This window comes from Rhinopithecus roxellana, chromosome 9 (assembly GCF_007565055.1).
Source record: "Rhinopithecus roxellana isolate Shanxi Qingling chromosome 9, ASM756505v1, whole genome shotgun sequence".
NCBI lineage: Eukaryota > Metazoa > Chordata > Mammalia > Primates > Cercopithecidae > Rhinopithecus > Rhinopithecus roxellana.
This window is the reverse complement of record NC_044557.1, coordinates 95405897-95428010: the sequence shown is the minus strand read 5'-3', so window position 1 is coordinate 95428010 and position 22114 is coordinate 95405897. Positions and strand designations below refer to the sequence as shown.

Here is a 22114-nt window from a genome sequence, read left to right as displayed (position 1 = left end):
TATCCTAAAAAATAAATAAGCAGCCGGGCGCGGTGGCTCAAGCCTGTAATCCCAGCACTTTGGGAGGCCGAGACGGGTGGATCATGAGGTCAGGAGATCGAGACCATCCTGGCTAATACGGTGAAACCCCGTCTCTACTAAAAAATACAAAAAACTAGCCGGGCGAGATGGCGGGCGCCTGTAGTCCCAGCTACTCGGGAGGCTGAGGCAGGAGAATGGCGTGAACCCGGGGGGCGGAGCTTGCAGTGAGCTGAGATCTGGCCACTGCACTCCAGCCTGGGCGACAGAGCGAGACTCCGTCTCAAAAAAAAAATAAATAAATAAATAAATAAGCAAAAATGCATAACTTAATTATGAGAATAGTCATTACAACACAATTTGTAATTTATAACAGTGAAAAACTCTTTTAAAAAGCCTGAAATGGTTAAAATGTGCAATGAGATAGTATGTGAATACTAAAATCACTGTGTAATTGAAGATTTAATTATGGGGAAAAAAGCTCACGCAAAGAATGCTTAGCACTATGTTACAAAGCCCTGTGCATACAATGGTCTATTTTTGTAAAAGTTGTTGATATGGTTTGGTTCTGTGTTCCCACCCAAATCTCATCTTGTAGCTCCCATAATTCCCACATGTTGTGGGAGGCACCAGTGGGAGATGACTGAATCATGGGGGTGGGTCTTTCCTGTGCTGTTCTCATGATAGTTAATGGGTCTCGTGAGATATAATGGTTTTTAAAATGGGAGTTTCCCTGCACAAGCTCTCTCTTTGCCTGATGCTAGCCATGTAAGATGTGACTTGCTCCTCCTTCACCTTCCACCATGATTGTGAGGCCTCCCCAGCCATGTGGAACTGTAAGTCCAATAAACCCCTTTCTTTTGTAAATTGCCCCATCTTAGGTATGTCTTTTCCAGCAGCATGAAAATGGACAAATATGGTTGTGTACATAAGTCTACAGATTCACACTCATGTAAGACCAGAATGACAGATGCCAGAATGGTAACAGTGGTTACCCTGGGTTGAAAGATCCAAACAGATTTCATTTTTTTCTTTTTGCCTTATACTTAGTATCAACTTTTACTAGTGAAAATGCATTCTTCTATTAATAAGAAAATATCAAATAAGAAATGCTCAATAAGGAAATACCAATATGATTGGTAGCATCTGACAGACACATTATGTTTTCTACATCTTTTTACCATGGTTCTGATTTGTGCTTGCCCATGAGATCTGTAAGGCCACTTAGGAAATATTTAGCCTGACTAAAGAAGGGCAAAGGATTCATCTGTGGGAGGAGCTGAAGAAGGCCTTTGGCAACTGGAAAAGGTCCCCTCTCCACTATCCAGAGGTGTGCTTAGAAAGTCCTGATGATTGGCTGGGTAGTGAAGGAAGATGTTGAGTCACTAATTCTAACCTGGCTGAGGCCCAAGCGTTGGGTCACATGACCTGTTACATATCATCCACACTGAGTGATTTTTGAGAGTGAAGGGAGGTGATACTAATTTCACATTGTAAAAATAGGCATCTACTACTCTCCCAGGCAAACCAGGACATATGGCCACCATGGTCATAGGAAATTCATAGATTTATAGCATTAACTGCAGAAGTGATCAGGAGCTGTCCAATGTCCTCATTTCACAGATAAAGAATCCAAGGACTAGAGAAGGAAAGATGTGTTTGCTAAGCTGCATGAGTCATGAGCACACTGTTCTGAAGCTTAACTCAAAAGACTCCTGTGAGGGAGCAGGGAGTGAGCCACCTTTGAAATTCCACGGCAGGGAGTACACAGAACTTTTATTCTCTGCTGAAACTCCACTGAAAAGAGTCACATCAAAACTGACCCATGCCTTTCGCCTCTTAGAGTTCACAAAAAATATCCTGATAACAGCTACAGGGGGTGAGACAGTCTTATCTAACCTTCTTAAACTGAGTATTTACTCATTTCCTTATTCATTCAACAAGTATTTATGCAATACCATGAAGTATATAAACGTCCTGTTTCACATAGTGTTGTGGATAGGTATGCCAATTATTATAGGCAAATGTGACCAGGGAATGTCTGAATGATATTTCTATACATTTCAATGGAGCTTTGTTCATTTCAGTGTTTGAACATTTCAGTGTTCTCATAAAGGTGGAAAGGCAAACGGGTTCCCTTATTCATGTATCTTCTTATTGTTCAAACAGAATAAAGCCTTTTCTTTCCTACAAAGATTGCAAAGGAACAATTATTTCCATTTCCATTTTTCCTTTCAGAAAACATACTTTTATGGTCCAGGCTTGTTCCCAAGAAGAAGGGTAGGGCAGTGGGAAAAGAAGAGGCTTTAGAATCATAAATATTGTATGTATTTTTAAAATTCTAAGATATATATTCTTACTAAAAATGTACAATTTTCCTTAAAATGTGCACTTTAACATCTCTGAAATCAGCATGCACCTTATTATCAAGGGAATCCTAAAATCTTGAGTTCCTTCCAGGGAGGTTTGCAATTGCTTCTGTGGTCACCAGGTGGCAATATCAACCCAGGATCATTTTAAATTAAATTCTCTGATAATTTTTTTTTTTTGGTCCACATTCTAAGTGTAAATCCATGCAGCAAACCTATGCAGATTCCATTTTGGAGTTTAAATTCTTGGGGAGCTTCTTCCCTTTATTTAATCAATACCAGGATATAGGCATGTGGGTTTCCTCACTGCCCTTGCCTAAGGGGGATGTCCTACCAGCCCCAGCCCCCCCACATCCTTACCCTGAGGGTGTAAGCCCAGTTTATTAGTGTGTGTTTCCTCTTAGAAACCCATATTGAGTTTCTTTTTCCTTTCTGAGTGCTGTATAGAAAATTGAGCATCTCATAGTTGATGACACCTTAGCGTGAATGAAATATGGTAGCTGGATTTTGAGATCTAAGATCTCTACTTAACCTCTTGGAAGTTTAGTTTCCTCTTCTGTAAGTGGAACAGTAAACTGACATATCTAACAGCAAGCACAGAGGAACTGCATATTAATGCTATTTTCTGATTCTGGAATCCTATGTGTTTGAAAGCCTTGTTTTAATTTTGTTATGGCTCTAGAACCCTTTCCTACTTAGCCTCTCCTGTAAACTCCCTCTCTATGCCTCCCACTGCATCCAAAGTTCGACAAAAGGAAAATGAAGACAGCACAGGATTGTCTTCTTCGTACGAAACCCTGGGAAATCAAGTCCTGGGAACTCCTGGCAGGGGCAGCATAGTCAACAGAAAAGAGCAGTGGCTATGGCATCACGGTGGGTGCAGATTCCAGTCCCTCTCTGACAGTTTGACTTTGGGAAGACGTCATAATAATTTCTCCATGTCTCCTTTCATCAAGTATAAAATGAGGTTCATAATAACATCTACTTTATATTACTGTTGTTGTCAGTTGATTTATGCAGACAGCTTAGAAATAGTGCCTGGTACTTGGTAAATACCCAATGAATGTTACTTGTGATATATTCTCTGCTCAGCAGTAACACAGTCCCTAGAGATGATCTCAGAGCAAGAGTCAATGAAGAATATCTCTGTGACAGAAGACAAGTGATCGTTTTCTGATGTGTCCTGTTGCCGTCACCACTGGGGAACCCATGTAATGCTTAGCACAGGTTAGGTGGTCTGTGGCTAAACTGTCAATGGGCAAGTCCCATGTTTGTTCAGGGTGCTGTCCTTTGGCTCTTCTAGAAGAATCTTCCCTGGTCACAGAAATCAACCTCAGGCATGCTGTGCCTCCCTTAGGTCCATTTCTGGTACAATACCAGATGGCTGCAGATGAGATGTGAATGCCATTAAATAAAACACACTAGAAACTATCTGTAGTATGCAGGGGTTAGGTTATTAGTGAGGCAAGTACATCTTGAGCAAAAATAAATAAAAGCATTTTGTATAGCCCTGGACACAGGCATTTACACAAGCTAATTGAGAAGATTCTTTGTAAAGCCATCAGCTCTTCATCCTAGCTTCTTCAATGCAGTAACCAGGAAAGAAACTGCATTTATTTTGGTCCTTAAGCCCTTAATCATATGATGAATAGGAGAATTGTGTCTGTTACTTTTTTTGTGGGGGGTTGAGGGCGGCAAAATGTTTCTTTTCCTTTTGTTTTGTCAGTACATAGACACAATCATCTCAAATTGGGAACTGTAGGTGAAGGTATTAATTTTGGAGTCTGCAATCCTGAGGTGGTTATCAAAGAAGCTCATTGGGAATGGTGTATGTGCACAGAATTGTGAATTCTCTGAACTAAGGAAAGCAAATCTCCCAGGCAGCTGAACAAATTTACAAAAAAATTGCTCACTGGAGCTTTACAGAGTATTGAATCAAACTCCAGAAATTTGCTTGTAGATTCCCTGCTGTTCCTGCCTGGGGCTCCTGCAGATGCCAGGCACCTCTTGTGCTCAGTCAAGGAAGGTCTGTCAGCTTCCATCAGTGCAAAGGAGCAACCCAGGTAAGCAGGGTGGGCACCCCATCTGCCCACTCCCCTCTCCAGTTCAAAGCTGAGGTGGGGGAGGGGAATGGAAAAGTCCTCATTAATATGATGATAGCTGCCATCCTTGAACACTTTACCTAATCAAGGTATTGCCCTGAAGACTTCCATATTAACTGTAAGGTGGGTGCATTCATTTTCCTCATTGTACAGAGAGGAACTCATGCTCAGAGAGGTTACTTTACTTATCTAAGGTCACACAGCAAGAAAGTGGCAGAGGTGGAATTCAAATTTGACTCCGAATCCACAACCTATCTTCTTTCTACTAGGCCCAGGTCAGAGGACTCTGAGGCAGCAGACAACTGGGAAAACGGGAGAATAGGTATCTAAAGTCTAAGAAAGACAGTGTTTATCACTGATGCTTACATCAAGTTATTGGGTGCCTTCATTATTATGTTAAAATGGTTGCAGCTGATGTGAATTCATCTAAAAGCAAAGGTAGGTGGCTGTTAATGCCACTTGGCTTAATGATCTCAAAGTGGAAGAAACTCTTTTGATGCTTACTGAGTTAAAGGAGTTTTTGTTCTTTGAGTCCTCTTTTCCTTAAAGAGCAAGCTGATGCTCTCTTAATCTAACTTTCATCTCCTTTCATGGCCTTCAGTCTACTCATGATTTTCAAGGAGAAAAAATAAAAGACACTACCAAACCAAACCAAAGCAAACAAACAAAGAAACCAAAACCACAGCCCCTGGGCTCTCTCTCCAGTCCCATGAACATTTACAACAATTAACTCAGAAAAAGAGCCACTGTGTAGACCCAGCTCTACCTTGTGCTCCAGGCTGGAGTCTTTAAACATCAGTGAGAATGGCTTGATATGCTCTCTTCTCAATTTATCGCCACTCCGCAAGTCGATGGTATGTTCTATTCTCTTGTTAATTTCCTCAGGCCCAGACTGGACATGCAAAGCTTGTGCAAGATGGTTTGGAAGCAGATTTATTGAATTTCTTGTTAGGGCAGCCAGAGTCTAGGGGGAAAGCACATGCAAACACAATAAACCTGCTAGTCCCCTTTAGATAAAAAAGAAATGCAATGTTTTTAGATCATGTTGCATTGCAAACAGTAATAGCATTCCATGCAGTTGTATTCAGTGAAACCTACAGAAGTTGATCTGATAGCATTTGGTGCAGAGAAACACAACCTGGCAAAATATCACATCCAGAGGTACACTTCCCTTTTCTCTATGTAGGCACACTGAATTCCTTTGGTTGAGGTATTTGGAGAGCTGTTGGCTTAGAAATGTTAATCAAGACCCTTTCTCTAACCAGGCACAACCTGGGTATGAGAGAAAGAGAACCAAAAAAACAACGGAAAGTAAATATATGTTAAAAGTCCACAAAAATGATCATCTCCAACTGAGTAGATTCCACATTTTTGTGTGACCTTTCATTTAATGGTGGTGGAGAGACTTGGGGTCTTACGGCTTGCATTTTTTTTTTTTTTTCTTTTTAGCATCACTCATAGAAAGACAGCCAAATGTGCCAGGATCTGCTCCTTAAACTTGATAAAGATTGTTAAATTTTTTACTTTGCTAATATGTCCCTCCCTCAGCATAGGCCATTATATATCTATATATTCATATAGATATATGTGTGTAATTTCTTTTAGGTAAAAAATGCAAGTAAGTTGCAGCCTCCCACCATTTCACAGGGTTACACAGCACGAGACGGGGAAAGGCATAACCACCATGGTTGGTCACTGGATATGGATATATGGATGCAGAAACTGCATTGGCTTACAAAGACACACCAGGTTTGGCAGGGAGACCTTTTCTCCTGGTGATTTAGCAGCCATGGTAAGATTAACTGGCTGGATCTAGCCAAATGCAGTGTCACTCACAGCACCAATTTAAGGCAGCTTCTTAGATTAAAAAAAAAAGTGTGAGTTGGACCTGAAGGGATATAGGGATAAGGAACCTCAACCCATCCTTCCAAGAGATTTTCTTGAGGGAAAGTAGAGGATGCCACGCATCTGTAGAGTGAGTAAGGAAGTGAAAATTCTCTGCCTCTATACACACTCACTGCATTTGCTTTTCTCTGCCAGCTTCTCAGCTTGGCTATGTTTAGAACACAGGCTAGACGAAGATAAGATTATAGAGTCATCAAATGGCAGCCTGTGAGAGGTGACATAGGACCTTGCAGATCCTCTTGCCAAACCTTCAGATGTCGATGAGCCTCAGAGAGACTTGCTCATTTGCCGCCAAACCAGATCTGCTGACTCCAGGACCACAGCTGGAGTCAGGAGCTTTGACCTCTGTGAAGCCATCCAGCCCACCCCATAAGGATTCTCCCTATGGTGTTGTTGAACCCTTCATTTTAACCTTCATGAAGATAATCAATGTAACATAAATTCAAAGCCTCTAAAGCATTCTATAGCAGAGCTCATCATGGCTAGAATTTACTGAAACCCTCTTCTCCAGCCCTAGAATAAAGAATAGAGCTGCATGTGCTAACATGAGAAAGCAAAATATATGCGCTTAGGGCACTGAAGCATGCACTTTCAGCTCTGAGTACTAAGGAGACTACTACAGTGAAAAAAATAAATGTTAGGGGGAGGCATGTTAGGAGAAGGGCTGGAGCAGAGACAAGGAAGCAAGAACCAATGTTCCAGATAATTGAACAGCAGGATACATGCGGGGCCAGAGAGTTTAGCCCCTGGAATTAAATGCCATCAGTACAGCATCCCAGAAAGCAAAGGAAGCTGAACTGTCGGCCACTTGGTGGATTTCCCATTGGTTTTTTGGGCAGAAGTTTTTTTCATATGGCGTGGAAGGTGATAAAACTCCAGTTTCCATCTTGAAGAGGAGATGGAAATGACAGTCCAGCTGTCCTTGTATGACCATACATTCTGACCTTGGGATGCCAGGGTGCCCTTGTAAGTGCTTGGAGCTGGGGTCTAACAGCTGGAGATGAAATCTGCTACATCTAAGCACATTCATAGTTAAGCATCTCTCACTGTCTGATATTTTTATTTGTATATGGTTTTCCTTCTATAAACTAAATTGAGCTTATCCACTCTACCAGTGCCTTATGCCTTCAGTGACTCTAAGACTTTTGGATTTCACAGAGGAGGGAAGTTTCAAAAAATAGTTTGGGGACTAATTTGTTTAAATTACAGTAGCAGCAGCAGCAGCAGTAGCAACAGCAGTAGGAACTACAGCTCTTTAATGTGACCATTATGTAATAGAAGAAAGGGCATTTTTTTTCCTCAACAGGAATGATGCAATCTCAGAATAAAAGACAGTCCTTTACATTGAATACATGTAGTTTAATAAATAACTATCTACTTTGTTCTTATTTTTCTCCTATTGATATAAACTGGTGAAAACGTTAGCAGGAACTGGTACTGGTATGTAGAGGACATTTGGAAATTAGGAATAGACATTGCTTCCTGGTTGCCTGTGCTGTATTCAGCCGTCCATTCAGAGAAGGATTCTGCTGCCATTCGCCACTTCTGTAGGACAGAGACCAATGAAATCTCCTCCTTTCGAATCTCCCCTGCTCCTCTCCACATTCTATTGGCTGTCTATGTGGTTGCTTCAAATGAGAGAGAAATTTAGAGGTATTCTTCTTTCTTTCATCACCACCACCAAGTTATGGGTAATAGTTGGCAGGGAGCTCCTTTCATCAAAATGTCAACAATGTGGTAGAGAATTCTTTTCTTGCCCCTGTAGTTATTTTCATTCTTTGCAAGTGTTTTCCTAGCATTTTATGCAGGTAGTCAATTTTCAGTGGTCTTTTTTTTCTGATAATTTCCTCTGTTAATTACATGTGACAATTATATATGCTGTTTGGCCAGCAAACTCTCTAGCACCTACCTCACTTCTTAGGGGTATATGTGCTTAAGGGAAGACCATCATTAACTCAAGATGGCAAGCAAATTGAAACTAGAAAGGGACATCAGGAAATTATCTGCTTTCATTTAATTCCCAGTACACTGCAAAGCATACATATCTTTGGGGGTGACTATGATTTGGGATCATCTGTGATACCCCTCTATCTCATTAGTCATTCGTAATGACCACTAAGACGTCACCTTCAGTGGGATAATGTTACCAACATAAAAAATCCATACACTGATATATTCACAGTGGTTCATTTGTAGTCAGTAGTGGAGACAGGTATAACTTGCCTTATTTGTCTATTTGGAGTCATTAGAGTCATACTGGAATGAGCTATTTTTAATAGAATAAGGCTTTCTCTCTTTTTTTTTTTATTATACTTTAAGTTCTAGGGTACATGTGCATAACGTGCAGGTTTGTTACATATGTATACTTATGCCATGTTGGTGTGCTGCACCCATCAACTCGTCAGCACCCATCAATTCATCATTTATATCATGTATAACTCCCCAATGCAATCCCTCCCTCCTCCCCCCTCCCCCCAAGGCTTTCTCTTTTTAAGACTTACAGCACCAGTGTGAGCTAGACTGAGATCATGTTTAAAAATAGCATAAGCTTCCAAATAATGATTCCAGTATTAAATTGACCTCCAAAATGTTGAGATGGTTCTTTCACATAAACACCTTAAACAACTGGCTAAAGAATAGGAAAAACAAATGGATGAAATGGAAGAAAATGGAAAATGCCATACTTGACTATAATATAATATATATATATAATTGAATACATATATTTGAATGTATGCTTCAATGTATGATTGAAGTATATATTGTATTTATATATAATATATGTATGTGTATACTTAGCTGGTGTTTTTGATATTTGAGATGTCAGATTGAAGCAGCAATATAATATAATGTTATAAATGATGTTATAAATAAATAATGCTATTCATTTACTTTAGCTGGTGCTTAGATATTTGGGAGGTCAGGCTGGAGCAGCATGGCAGAGTTTGCAGCTGAGATGGCCTCTCACGACTGAGTTTTTTCCCAAAAAGATGTTGAAGCCCGTAGTAGATTTATCCTAATGGAGATTGGTGCTCTCCTCAGGTATTCCCGTAAATGCTTCCTCCCTCACAGGTGCTTGAGACAGATCAAAGTGCAAATGATCTGAGCTGAGTCTCTGATGGTTGACAGTTTGGGGGGTTCTGGTGAAAATTATAATGAGAGGGTCAGGTAGCCGTTTGTAAATTGCATTTGAACAGGCTGGAGGAAGTCACGAATCCTCTTAAGTTCATCATTTGGTTTATGATCAGAACACTCTTCTTTAGGACTTGTCTTTTATCTGTGTTCCTAGTAAAATCCTACTTTTCTTGCAGATCCTATCACTTCACGGGTGGTCATAAAATTTGGTATTCATTCACCAGTTTGTCACGGCAAATAATTCTTCCCAGCAAGATTGCAGGATGAAGGCGTACTGTCTAGAAACATCCAGTTTTGCTGAGTCAAAACCATTTTAGGTCTTAGGGATCATATACTGAAATCTCAAAAGACCCTGTAAAGCATCCTTATAGACACTGCAAATCAGCTTACATAGTTACAGTACTGGAGTGATCTAATTCATTGTTAGGTCCTCCTAATTCACTCTTTCTCAAAAATGTGTTTCAAGAAACACAAGAATGATGAGAAGCTTCATTACAAAATGGTTCTGTGGACCAATCAGTTCAGAAAATGTAGATCCACTATTTGTTTACTGCCATTTCTCCTTACCTTAATTTTGTCTCTTTTGTTCGTTTCTTTGTCTCCAAGGCCTATGACAAAGCCTGATACTTTGTAGTCACTTAAATACTTTGTAACCACAATAAATGTGTTTACTGCATGAAAAATTTCTTATATCTTCCTATCTCAATATACTTTACTGAGATAAAGGCACTGATAAGTTCTGCAGAAATAAGACTTTTAAACTGTATCTTCCAAACTTTTTTGACCACAAATCCCCCTTTTCTTGAATTGCCTCTCTATGTTTCATGGAATGCTGTTTGGGAAACAGTGCTTTAAAGTTCTTCCCTGCTGTTATTCACAATTTCCACACACTGGACCTGTTTCTGATCTTTGAACAAGGTCTATATCCATCTCCCTCCATGTGGCTGCTTTCCAGTGTCCTTAGCTTTCTTCACCGGGCACATGAAATTGATTTCCCCAATTGTTCCATAGGTGACATAGTTTCTACATATTGCACAATTCTTAGTTTGTCCATGCCTTGTGAGGACTACTTCACAGAGTACCAGACCCAACGCATGTGGTATCTGACCTTGTGGTGGAGTCTGGGCACCTGACATCATCTGACCTATTAAGTAATTACTCATATTATACATGGAAACATGGAGCATCTAGGCATGTATCCTACTGCTACTTTAAAAAACAAATAAGACATCACCTCCTCCAGGAAGCCTACTCTGAGGCTGCAATTGTCCTTATCACAATTACTATGATTCATTGTAATTGCCTAATTAGGTGAATGTTTCTCTAGACTATGATCTCCTTGAGGCCAGGCATTGTGTTTTATCTATAATTGAGTCTCCAGTCCCTAGTATATTTGCTAGGTTCGTAATAAGTGTATATGAAAGGAAGGAATGAATGAGTGGATAGGTGAAAGGCTGAGTGCCTCTAGAGGAAGATTGTCCCCAGGGCAGTGTTTCTGGTCTTTAGCTGCAAAAGTCCCTTTAGTTTTTTTCTGTTCTTTCCCAAATGGACTTCAAATTTTGGAAAGATTCTGTTTACCAAACTGTATTAAGTAAGAAGTAGTTTATTTTCCTGCGATTTGATCAAATGCCTAGTTTTTCTCAGCATGAGATAAAAGGCACTACCCATGCAGTTAATATTCCAGCAAGAACAAGGACCTTTAAAGGCAGCCTAATGATGCTTGCCAATGTGAGGTTTTATTCAGACTTTTGGAATCCAGAGAATGTCACTCCCATTACTACCTGCCAGTGCTGGCTGCTGGAGCGCACCAGAGACCACAGGCTGGCAAGTGGTAACCGTGAGTCTTTTCTGGGACCAGCACCTGGGCTAACTTCAGTTTGTGTGTTCTCCATAAGCCAGTTGGTGGAAGGAGGTTAAGGTCATTAGTGAAAGCACTTTATTCCTTATTAGCTCCCTGACAAGGCACATGTGGTAGTCTTCGGATTTAGCTCTAGTAGTTGGGACTGAGGTCTCACAGAGTGGGCCAACTCATTGCTGATATGGGAAAGACCTAGAGAGAACGTCAAGCTCAGCAATTTCAAGGCACGGCTGTGGAGCTTCTGTCTTTCATGCTGAGATGTCTTAACCTTTCCCAAAGACTCTGCTTGTTTTCAGTTTCAGGCTGGAATCTGCATTCAGAAATAGGTAGGGCCAACAGCTTCCCCAATCTATTCCTGGAGCACGCTTCCGTTACCCCCGTGGCAGCATGTTTCTGTGCCTAACTTGGAAGCTTCTGTACCTCTGTTTTAAACTGGCTGCCTGCAGCCTTTGGGTTATGGAAAAGGCAGAGGTTCCACCTTTTAGTTCTTATGAACTTCCTATGTCCTACAAGATACAGGAAAAACAGTGAGTCTGAGTAAGAGTACCCCAACAGTACACATTACAGCAATTCTTTCTCTACTGTTCATTAAAATGCCAGCCTAATCCCTGGAAGAGAAGCCTTCTACTTTCAAAAGAGTTATTTTGTGGTCTTCTTTTGACAAATTATAATAATATACAATTATGTGGTACATTGTGATATATGAATATGTTGTACAATGATTGGATTAACCTAGTTAATATATCCATCATCTTGAATACTTATCATTTATTCTCAAGAAAGCTTATACCTTGGGAAAGCTTCAAGGTGATCTAGTCTACAATGGTTTGCATTGAGGACCTCAGGAGAATGCTTGTTATATTTGAAAATGGCACAATTTTTTTTCCCTCAAATCTGGGAATGGGGAGATGTGAGATGAAATATTTTCCTAGTAAGAAAGTGCTAAGTGGTATTTGAGTAAACATTGACTTGGGGAGCCTTTGATAAAACAGCCACATGAGATCTCCAAGACCCTGTCTTATAACAAGTTTTCCTTCTTATGGGAGTGGAGGTGCTAGTGAATAGGACCATTTCCCATAAGCAAGGTATGTGAGTTAAGATTGTTGCAACTTTTCCTGTCTATACTAAGAGAAAATGAAATGGTACAACCAAATGATCTGTTTGATGCTTTTTTAGTTAGAAATCATGCTTACTTTTCCTTTTATTTTTTGAATATTTATGTCACTGTAATCTGTTTTCCAAGAAAAAGCAAATGAATGTTTAACGAGATCTTATTGTGGGAGGAGGTCTGTGGGATTCTGCTTTGGAAAGCGGTTTAAGTAATTTTCATAATAGTCTCATAGCTTCTGCTCCAGGAAACGATATAACAAGGGTCAGAATGTCCATTCTGTTGAAATATTAGCCTAGACATTTCTAATAAACCTACTGTAGGATTTCAGCACCCCTCTGTTGTCTGGTTTCCCAGTTATGAGTAAACGATGTCAGTCTGGGGCTCAGGCCATTTGGGACATTGTTGCTTCCCATCTTTAGGCAGAATTGGAAGTTTCCAACCATTGCCTGGATGCTAACTTTGATAGGGATGAAGGGATCTGTGAAATCCTTTGATAGACTTTTGTTCCTTGGTGTCCTGAAATTTCAGTCTATGAATGAAGAAAATAAAACAATGGCAGGGGAGGAGCCCCTAGCTCTGGCTGATACCACAGTAGGCACTTACTCATTTGTGACTCATTTGAACCCCACAACCTCACGCTTGGCTTTTCAAATAATATTGGCAAACTGGAGTATGAAAACAGTTTACTCATTTGGGGGTTTAAGTCCCAGGATATTCAAGCACAATGCTAGGTTGTCTTCCTGGTGTGCTTTGTCTGACATTACATGCCTCGCCTCTTGCTTCAGTTCAACCTACTTCTGGGTCATGGCTTTAGACACAGATGTACTCTCCTGGTTCTCTTGAGATATGATGTGGGCAAGTGGTCAGCTGTGGCTTGTCTCCAGGCTCAACCACAATTCCAGGTGATTGGGCAGAGCTCTCAGGATAAGAAGACTCAGACCTCACAGAGGGAGTTACCAACATTCTGGATTTTTCTCCCTTAGACTTGGCCTAAGGACTCCAGCCAGGTTAACTTGGGTCAAGTGGGGTCTGACAATGATTCCCTCCTGCCTGCGAAGCTTGCCTGACTCTATTCCACCAGTCTATCAGCTAATCCTAGACGCTTGCCTCTGATATCATTCTTTGGGTTCCTTAAAAAGAAGATTCTCATCTCAGTTTGGGAAATGTGATTCTGACTGAGACATTACGCACTTGGGTCATTTTTTTAAATCAAAAAATGTTGTTAAACTTCTGCAGAATTGGAGTAAACAGAACTTGGCGCACTCATTTAGATCGGACCACTTCCATGCCACACGATTTGAGGCAAATTGTCAATTGAATTGAATTTTTAGCTTTTAAAGTATCACATCCATAGTAATGTGTAGAACAGATATGTAAACTCCAGAACGGACTTCATCTTGGGATTAGGGATGGTATAAGCGCTGGGATAAGGTATGATCTAGGAATGGAGGCAAGATTTCTGCTAGGATTCACATGGGACTCATAAGTAGGGGAGAGAGAAACGGAAACGTCAGTGGTTTGTTCATAGGGCCACAGGGTAGGTGTGAATTGAAATATCTCCTAGCACTGCATTAGCTGGGTTGAAATGTCATTGGCTGTGGTTGGTGAGATGACCACTATCCCATTGACTGAATGACCTTGGGTTGGCAACTGGAGAATTTTAGCTCAGGAAATGGATAAACAAACATATATCCAGACCTACATTACTCTATTTTCTTGTGAACAACAAAGATGTGGATTTTTTTAGAAGTGTCAATGCCATGGGGAAAAGAAGGGGTGTGTGTGTGTGTGCGCGCGCGTGCATGTTTATATGTGTGTGTGTGTGTAGGTGTGCATGTTTGTGTGTTTTGTGAGTGTAATCTTCTGTGTGTGCATGTTTATATGTGTGTGTGTGTTGGGGTGTGCATGTTTATGTGTGTGTGTGCATATTTATGTTTGTGTGTTTGTGGGTGTGCATGTTTATGTGTGTGTGTGTTTGTGGTTGTGTTTTCTTAATAGAAATTTTGGGAAAATTGAAATAGAATTATTTAAATTTTTAGCTTTGAAGGTTCAGAAGTAACTTTTAATTTAGGCAGATGAAAAACGTATACCTTGGGTTGCTGATAAATTGCTCATGTTTGGTGTTTTAAATTTCTCAGTATGAGTTTTTTCAGACCCCTCTTATACAATTTACTAATCAAGTGTAGTTATTGATGCTTTCCTTAATTTAGTTCCAATGGAGCAACAAATTACTGACCTTCAAGAATCCAGCATCTCTTACTTTTCACCAACTGTGTCAGGGCAAAACCGGGAAAAGAAGAAACCATCTATGTTAGAGCTAAGTTCCTACATCTTTGGAGTTGTGCCTTCTACTTCCTTTTATCCTAACCTTCCCAACACACACATTTCTATAAGAATGGTGTAATTCGTTTAGCTTTTCTGGCTTTTTATTATCCCGAGTGTTCATTTCCGGACTTAGCACTTATGAGTGGTCCTGTGTTTAAGTTTTCCCAAGACATGAAGTCCAGAGTGGGTGATACTGTATACAATGTATCCAAAGTCCTTACTATCTCACAGTGTGACATGATTCTTTAGGGGACTAAAGGTAACATAAAAGTCACAGAGTGGGGGCCAGGCGCGGTGGCTCACACCTGTAATCCCAGGACTTTGGGAGGCCGAGGTGGGCAGATCACGAGGTCAGGAGGATCGAGACCATCCTGGCTAACACGGTGAAAACCCGTCTCTACTAAAAATACAAAAAATTAGCCGGGTGTGGTAGTGGGCGCCTGTAGTCCCAGCTACTCCGGAGGCTGAGACAGGAGAATGGCGTGAACCCAGGAGGCGGAGCTTGCAGTGAGCCAAGATAACGTCACTGCAGTCCAGCCTGGGCTAAAAAGCGAGACTCTGTCTCAAAAAAGAAAAAAAAAAGTCACAGAGTAGGAAGAGACACTGCCAAATCTAGTGGTGCATAACCTGAAATTCACAACAGTAGTTTGGGAATCCTTGAGACAGAAGAGGACCTTGCAAAAACTTCCATCCATACTGTATGCTTACTGAAGATAAGCTACTGTAAATCTCTTTTGACACAAGGTGAAGTAAAAATAAGTACATATATAAGTAACCAGGATGAGGCTGTTCAGGCCAACAAAAATAGCAGTTATCTTTTCTCTGGCTAGAATTCAGTCACCTTAGAGTGGGGAGACCCAGGTGTTTGTGTATAGCAGGAAAACTGGTGGATCAGGGCACATATAAAATTACTTGAAAAATGGGAATAAAAATTCACTCACATCAAACGCAATTTTGCTTGGAAAGAAAAATCTTCCTCGATATGAACTGCACTGTGTCAAACAATAAAAGTTATACTTGGTGGCAAAGAGATGAGAGCAATCCTGGTGTAGCTCAATGAAGACATTTTACACTGAAGAATCTGAGCCCAGTCCTTGGCAAAGTGAACACCAAGACTGATAGAAAATAAATCCCACTTCTTTGTTTTCAAATTGAGGAAATAAGTCAGGGGAAAAGAATCCAGATTTTTGCTTTTTCTCTTCCTCCCTATCTTCTCATATTTAAAATATCATACATTTTCACCTTCACATGTTTAAAGTGCTATATATTTATTAGTTCTTGTTTGTCAGCCGACAGTTTTATGACTCCCCATGCAACATCTCAATATCTCATAAAATAAGAGTCCAATTCGCTTGTTTAGAAAACTTTTAGCAGGTTATCAGCCATGGGAGTAACCGTGGCTGCATGATGTATGCTTGACAACCTACATGTATATTTTTCAGGTCTGTGCTTCTACATAAGCCTCAATCCTATCTCTACCTTTATCTCTTCTACCTTAGTCTACCCCAGGAACTTCAGAGAAAGGAAGGATAATGAGTCAAAGCAAATGGATCAAATTGCCTACTTAATCCATTCAATGTTCTCTGGAAGGCTTCAAATGCACTTGTCTTTTGAAACAGAATGAAAAACCAGATCCCACTAATGATTCTCCCTGGCTGAACTCAGCAGCTATCCTCAGAGTCAGGGCTAAGGACAGCCTGGGGAGTTTTATTGTCAGAAAAAGCCATGTTACCGGAAGAATGCTGCTTGACTTCAGGAAAATTTCCAACGCTTTCCTTGTTCTTGACCCTAAGTCTGCAAATGTCTTATCTAATAAACATTAAAACGTAATCTGATGTTAAAAAAATTACCTGTAGGGAAAAATATGCCCGTGATTCTCTGCATATTTGTATTGAATATGAACAATTAGATATCCTGTAACTTATCACAGAAGTAGTTACCTCTGAAAACATACCTTTCTAAAGATCAAGATTCAGTATTTCAGGTGTTTTTAGGGGGAGGAATTTCAGGAATTTCAGGTCAGAATTCCCTGTAGGGAAAGAAAAGTCTGTGCTTTGGTCTTGACCAAAGAAACCCAGGCTGAGATGATGGACTTGCTTTTTCTCTCATTCTAAGGTTTTTGTTTGTTTGTTTGTTTGTTTGTTTTTTTTTTTTTTTTTTTTTTTTTTTTTTGAGACGGAGTTCTGTCGCGTACAGTGGCCGGATCTCAGCTCGCTGCAAGCTCCGCCTCCCGGGTTCACGCCATTCTCCTGCCTCAGCCTCCTGAATAGCTGGGACTACAGGCACCCGCCACCTCGCCCGGCTAGTTTTTTGTATTTTTTTTTTTCTTTTTTTTTTTTTTTTTTGAGACAGAGTCTCGCTCTGTCGCCCAGGCTGCAGTGCAGTGGCCGGGTCTCAGCTCACTGCAAGCTCCGCCTCCTGGGTTCACGCCATTCTCCTGCCTCAGCCTCCTGAGTAGCTGGGACTACAGGCGCCCGCCACCTCGCCCGGCTAGTTTTTTATATTTATTTTTAGTAGAGACGGGGTTGACGGGGTTTCACCGTGTTAACCAGGATGGTCTCGATCTCCTGACCTCGTGATCCGCCCGTCTCGGCCTTCCAAAGTGCTGGGATTACAGGCTTGAGCCACCGCGCCCGGCCGTTTTTTGTATTTTTTAGTAGAGACGGAGTTTCACCGTGTTAGCCAGGATGGTCTTGATCTCCTGACCTCGTGATCCACCCGTCTTGGCCTCCCAAAGTGCTGGGATTACAGGCTTGAGCCACCGCACCCGGCCTCGTTCTAAGGCCTTGTTCCCTCATTCTTGGCTTAATTCCCACTTGCCTGTAGATCTCAGCTTAAGGTATTTCCTGATTAACTCAGATCAGTATTCCCTCATCTACTACTCTGTTCTGCAATAATTGTAACAATGTTCACAGTGAGCCTGCTGACCTCTTAGTAGCACCACCAAACTAAGCTCTGGAGTGCTTGCCCCACCTTCATTTCTCTATCCCCAGAGCCTAGAACTTTACTGGGGTTTCTCAGCAAGCTGTTGATAAACGCATGTCTGAATGAATGAATGAACAAATAAGCATCTTGATAGGATTGCCTTTCTCAAGCTGAATGATAAAAGTAAAATGAGTTTGAATTTAAAGAGTGTATTTTTTTGCATGTCTTCATATTCACCAAAAAGGGGCCTGCCACTTAGTTTGAACCCACCATTTAAGGGGAGAAACAAGAAGGAAAGAAATCAAATCCCAGGGAACAGTATCACTCAATAAGAGAACATAAAGACCATAGTGAAAACAGGACCTTGAAAGCAGGCAAAGTGTGATGATGTCTGTAATGATGTTTGGGTGTTTATCTACATAAAATCATAACTCAGTTATCCGAAATGCTTAGAGAAAAGGGTAAATTTCATTCCCTAGTTAGGTAAGATTTTACCTCAAATACTTTTTAATTTTTTTTTCTTTAACTCCTGTTGCTGAATTTGGTATTCATGTTTTAAGACAGTTCACCAGGATAAGCATAACTGTTATCCTACAGTAAGATAACTGTAAACAGTGGATGTCCCCATGGCTTCCTGGTAAGTTATTTATGGATGGTAGAATTCCGAAGTGTATGTGACTCACCAGTATGGCCACAGTCTCGCAGCCTGTGTCTGAGGTAAGGAAATTGAATAGGGCAATGTCAGAGCTGAAAGGAATTGATGGATCATCCAGTCCAGTTTTGCTATTGTTTAAATGAGGACACCGAGCCTTGGAGGGGAGAAGTGGTTGTCCAAGCTCTCTTAATAGCAACTGGACAAATCTGGCTCCAACTCAGTTCTGCTCAGTTTCTATTCAGGCCCTTCCACTATCATATGTGCAAATTTTGAATCCTGCAGAGATTTACTCAAAGATCACAAGACTCACAGCCTACAGAATTAACCAGTTCACTCTGAGGAGCCTGAGGCTCAGCACTGGATCCACAAGGAGGTCTTAATCAGGACGGTGATCAGATGAGAATTCTTCCTTTCCTTCTAATAAATACAGGGAACAGGATCTAAGAAAAGTCCCAGCTGGAATTGGTGAAGATATAGTAACCTAAATATATTCTTTGACCACGCTTGCCAGCCCAGCCAGCCCCCACTCTCTTCACATTTCCTTTTCTTCTGGTCTCAACACCTGCCAACTCAAGTGGGACTAAGTCAAATGGTTGTTTGTTTGCTTTACTACTAGGCACATGTGAGAGGCTGCCTAGTGTTGCCTTTTTCCAGGCAAACAATCATCATGCCAGGACACTCAGGCAATTAGATCCTTCTTGGTTGGATAGGATTTCCAAAATTTAGCTGGAGCAGAATCTGGTCATTTCCTGATGCTTTCATATAAAACTTCTAAATAGCTCTGGTGAGTAACTCAAATATATGAGACCCATATATATGAGAGGGTGAATACATGTACATACACATACACACCCCACACAAACATACACACCTCACACACATACACATACACACACACCACACACACACATATACACACACTACACACCACACCACACATACATACACATATACATACCACACACATATATACACACTACACACACACCACCCCACACATACATACACATATACATACCACCCCACACATACATACACATATACATACACACCACACACACACATATACATACCACACACACACCACCCCACACATACATACACATATACATACACACCACACACATATATACACACTACACACACACCACCCCACACATACATACACTTATACATACACTCCACACACATACACATACCACACATGCACCACACCACACATATATACACATATACATACACCACACATGCATATATACACACTACACACACCGCATGACACATACCACACACACATATATACACACTATACACACACCACCCCACACATACATACACATATACATACACACCACCCCACACATACATACACATATACATACACACCACACACATATATACACACTACACACACACCACCCCACACATACATACACTTATACATACACACCACACACATACACATACCACACATGCACCACACCACACATATATACACATATACATACACCACACATGCATATATACACACTACACACACCACATGACACATACATACACACCACACACATATATACACACTACACACACACCACTCCACACATACATACACACCACACACACACCACATCACACAAATACACATATACACACATCACACACATACACACCATGCACGTATATCACATACATATACATATACACACACACCACGTGTACATACACACACATACATACGCCACACACTACATGCCTACCACACATAGACATATACTTGCACACAACACACACAGCCACACGTGGAAAGCAAATACTTTTCATTGCCTGGAATATAGATAAACATCCACAAGGTCACCAACACTGATAGGAGTAGAGAGCTTTACACATGTATATACACACTCCACACCTATACACATCACACACACATATACACACAACTCACATCCACATACCCCACATCATACACACATACAGACATCACACACATACATACATATACAATATGTGCATACATACCACACATACATACACACATATCACACACATACCCCATACCACAAATATATACATATATCACACCACATACACATACACATCAATGTACATAAAACATACACGTAAACACCACACATGTACACCACATACATACCACACACATATACATGCACACTACACATATACACACCGTGTACATAAACACATAACACACACCACACACATATTCACACACACTACACGCACAACACGCACAAATACCCACTCACCTTCTGAGACTGACAGGTGACCTGAAAACAAGGTAGAAGGTGACACCCAGCATATATCTTCAGGCCACAAAGAGGGAAGCAGTGTGAACTGATGGAAAGCATGGGGCTTTTGGAGTCAGATATATGGGGCTCTAATTCCATCTCTGTTATTTACCTGCAATGTGTCCTTCAGGGAATTAATCAATTCTCTCTGAATCCCAGTTTTCCCATTTGTGAAGTAGGCACATCACACTTACCCTGTAAGGCTGGTGTGAGAATTAAGTGGAAAAACATGTGCACACCACTCCCGACATGCTACCTGTCCCAAAGCTCTCTACTCCTGTCAGTGTTGGTGACCTTGTGGATGTTTATCTATATTCCAGGCAATGAAGTGTGTTTGCTTTCCATTTGTTACATGGAGATAGAAATTCCACCTGTGTTTATAATCCTCACTGGAAACACATTAATTTCAAGATAACAAAAATGCCTCAAATCAGTCTATTGTGTAGAAATGACTAAAATATACAATGGAGGTACCAGTTGTGTACTTTTCTCCATGTGACTCTTTTAAAAGACCTAGCGGGCTGGGCACGGTGGCTCAAGCCTGTAATCCCAGCACTTTGGGAGGCCAAGACGGGCGGATCACGAGGTCAGGAGATTGAGACCATCCTGGCTAACACGGTGAAACCCCGTCTCTACTAAAAAAAAAAATACAAAAAATTAGCGAGGTGGCGGGCGCCTGTAGTCCCAGCAACTTGGGAGGCTGAGGCAGTAAACCCGGGAGGTGGAGCTTGCAGTGAGCTGAGATCCGGCCACAGCACTCCAGCCCGGGCGACAGAAAAAGACCTAGCGGAGTAACAGAAACGTGGCTGGATTCTCGGGCCGTAATAAATGTGAAAGGGATGGATGGGATGAAGATGATTCCACAACATATAAACAAATTCTAGGCTCTGAAAAGGGGCCTCGCTTCTAAAAGAGTAGCCTCAGTTCTCTTGGCATATCACTTGTCATAAAAATCCAGTTAAAATGATTAATATCCTTCACATAACACATTTTATAACTACATAAGAACCTTTGGTATTTTCTTGAAAATCTGAAGTCTAAGATGGATTTTTCTTTTTTTTTTCTAAGTCTACTCTTGCCCTGACAGTCCATTCTTCACAGGCAGCCAAAGTGATCCCTTAAAAATCTAATTGAGATCACATCACTGCCCCGCTCATAACCCTTCTTTCACTTCTCCTGGAATAAAATCCATCAACAAGGCTTGCAGGATGGAGGTCCCAGCCCCTTCAGCTCCATCTGTTACCCCTTTTCCCTGCTCATTATGCTCTAGATACTTGGGCCTTTTTGCTGTTCTAACACACTAAACTCTTTTCTACCTCAGGGTGTCTATACTGCTTTTCCTCTGTTTAGAATGCTTTTTTCCTGCTTATTTGCATGAGAATCCTTTTAGCACTTATATTAAATC

General features: G+C 41.0%; 1 protein-coding gene across 2 annotated transcripts in view; it reads right to left on the bottom strand.

Moving 5' to 3' along the window:
* The window catches only part of ADCY8 (adenylate cyclase 8), a 271601-nt gene that overhangs the window by 98326 nt on the left and 151161 nt on the right, over positions 1-22114 (bottom strand). For both annotated transcript variants that reach the window (XM_030938186.1, XM_030938187.1), the window contains exon 8: positions 5256-5453. In XM_030938186.1, coding sequence (XP_030794046.1) covers positions 5256-5453 — 198 coding nt within the window. The remainder of the gene's footprint in view (positions 1-5255; positions 5454-22114) is intronic.